Source organism: Chrysochloris asiatica, unplaced genomic scaffold (assembly GCF_000296735.1).
Source record: "Chrysochloris asiatica unplaced genomic scaffold, ChrAsi1.0 scaffold00444, whole genome shotgun sequence".
NCBI classification, from domain to species: Eukaryota; Metazoa; Chordata; class Mammalia; order Afrosoricida; family Chrysochloridae; genus Chrysochloris; species Chrysochloris asiatica.
In genome coordinates, this window is record NW_006408962.1 from 152,405 (window position 1) to 154,310 (window position 1,906).

The 1,906-nt window shown below is 35.5% G+C and overlaps 1 protein-coding gene across 1 annotated transcript; it reads right to left on the reverse strand.

Annotated features, from left to right (window-relative positions):
* Window positions 1-608: 608 nt before the first annotated feature.
* On the reverse strand, window positions 609-1,568 carry LOC102818755 (olfactory receptor 4K2-like). The gene has a single exon (XM_006877151.1). The coding sequence runs from the start codon at window positions 1,566-1,568 to the stop codon at window positions 609-611; it is 960 nt and encodes a 319-aa protein (XP_006877213.1).
* Between the last annotated feature and the right edge of the window lie 338 nt (window positions 1,569-1,906).

Here is a 1,906-nt window from a genome sequence, read left to right on the forward strand (position 1 = left end):
ACATTTGCACAACTATTAAGAAACTACTGTTTTAGTTCAACACTGTTATATTTTAGATCTTCTTGTGTTCAGAGTTGAGCTAGAACTCAAACAATTAGACCCATTAAACCAAGATTGTTCCAAATTATTCAAAATAATCTCTTCACAACATTAATTTGTCTCTGAAATATTTTAATACTATGAAGAAACCTGTTAATGACACTCTTAAATGAAAGTTTATCAGAGTATCACAAAACTGTGCCGCAGCATGGGGATGTTCTGGGTTAGAAAACAGAAGAAAAAAGTATTTTTTTGAACATCTCCTACTAGTCTTAATGTGAAGTAAGTTTATAGAAATCCAGGTCCATGAATCTGTAAACTTATGTTTATAATTTTTATGATATGTATTTTTTTGTGAAAATAGACTACAGATTTCAATTAATTTTCTATTGAATCCATAATAGCATAAGACTTGCAAACACTACATTAATTTTGAGGCCAGGTGTTTCACATATATCAATGCTGCCTTCTTTTTTTCATGACTTTATACTAAATGACCCCTAAAACAATTTAAGTTTAATTTGTAAGAACAAAATTGGTGATACTAAATCTCAGATAGGAGATCTATTTCATTGCACTGGGTGATGTGGTGTCGTTTTCCAAACATTGAAGTATTTGTAATTTAGTTTCTTCTTCATAGCTAAACTCACCTCCTGATTTCTCAAAGCATAGATAAGTGGATTTAGAAAAGGGGTGAAAATGGTATAGAAAACAGAGAGAACTTTGTCCACAAGGAAATTTGTGAAAGGCCATATATAGATGAATATGCAGGGCCCAAAGAACATGAATACAACTATGAAGTGTGCCGTGCAGGTAGAAAGAGCCTTGGATGATCCTTTGGAAGAGTGGTTCTTGATAGTGACAAGAATAATGATGTAGGAGACGAGCAAAAGCAGAAAACTTACAAGAGCAATCACACCACTAGTTGAAATCATGAAGATCCCAAGAACATAAATATCTATACAAGCCAGCTGGATGACCAATGGAAGATCACAGAAGAAACTGTCTACAACATTGGGGCCACAGAAGGGCAAGTAGAGGGTAAAAGCTAACTGGCTTATCGTATGCAGAAATCCTACTGTCCAAGAAGTTACTACCAGCCCAACACAAACTCTTGGGCTCATAATTGTTGAATAGTGAAGAGGTTTGCATATGGCCACGTACCTGTCAAAAGACATAGAGATAAGCAGCCCAATCTCAGTTCCAGTAAAGAGGTGCAAAAAGAAGATCTGTGTAATGCAGCCCTCAAAGGAGATGGTCTTGTGCTGAGCAAAGAAGTCCATGATCGTCTTTGGAGTAGCAAAGGAGGACAGACACATGTCAATAAGAGATAAGTTGCTCAGAAGGACATACATGGGAGAATGGAGGTGTGGACTGGATATGACCGTAAACAAAATCAGGCAATTTCCCAACATGGTCATTAAGTAGAAAATGGAAAACACCACAAAGAAAAAAATCTGGAGCTCAGGGGAATCAGTAAGTCCAAGTAACACGAACTCAGACACTCTGGAGTGATTGAAGTCCTCCATTGATCTGCAGAGTCTGCTCTATAATCTTATGAGAAACAAAATGACAGAACTGGGAAAATATAATACTTTTGCAACTATATGTGAAGGAATAATAATATCACTTAGTAATTTACTAGAATAAGGTGTCTGTAAGTTAACTAATAATTCTTTCAATGGCAATTTTTCTTTTCCAATTAACTTAACAATAGCTGTCATCTATATCTTTAAAAGGAAAATCTCATGTTTTGACCAGGAGCATCAGTACATGTTGTAATGTATGCAATACATACCCACACAGCAATAAGTATTATGCTTCTGAATACTAAGGAGTTACATTAGCCACATTTAGAGAGGTAGAT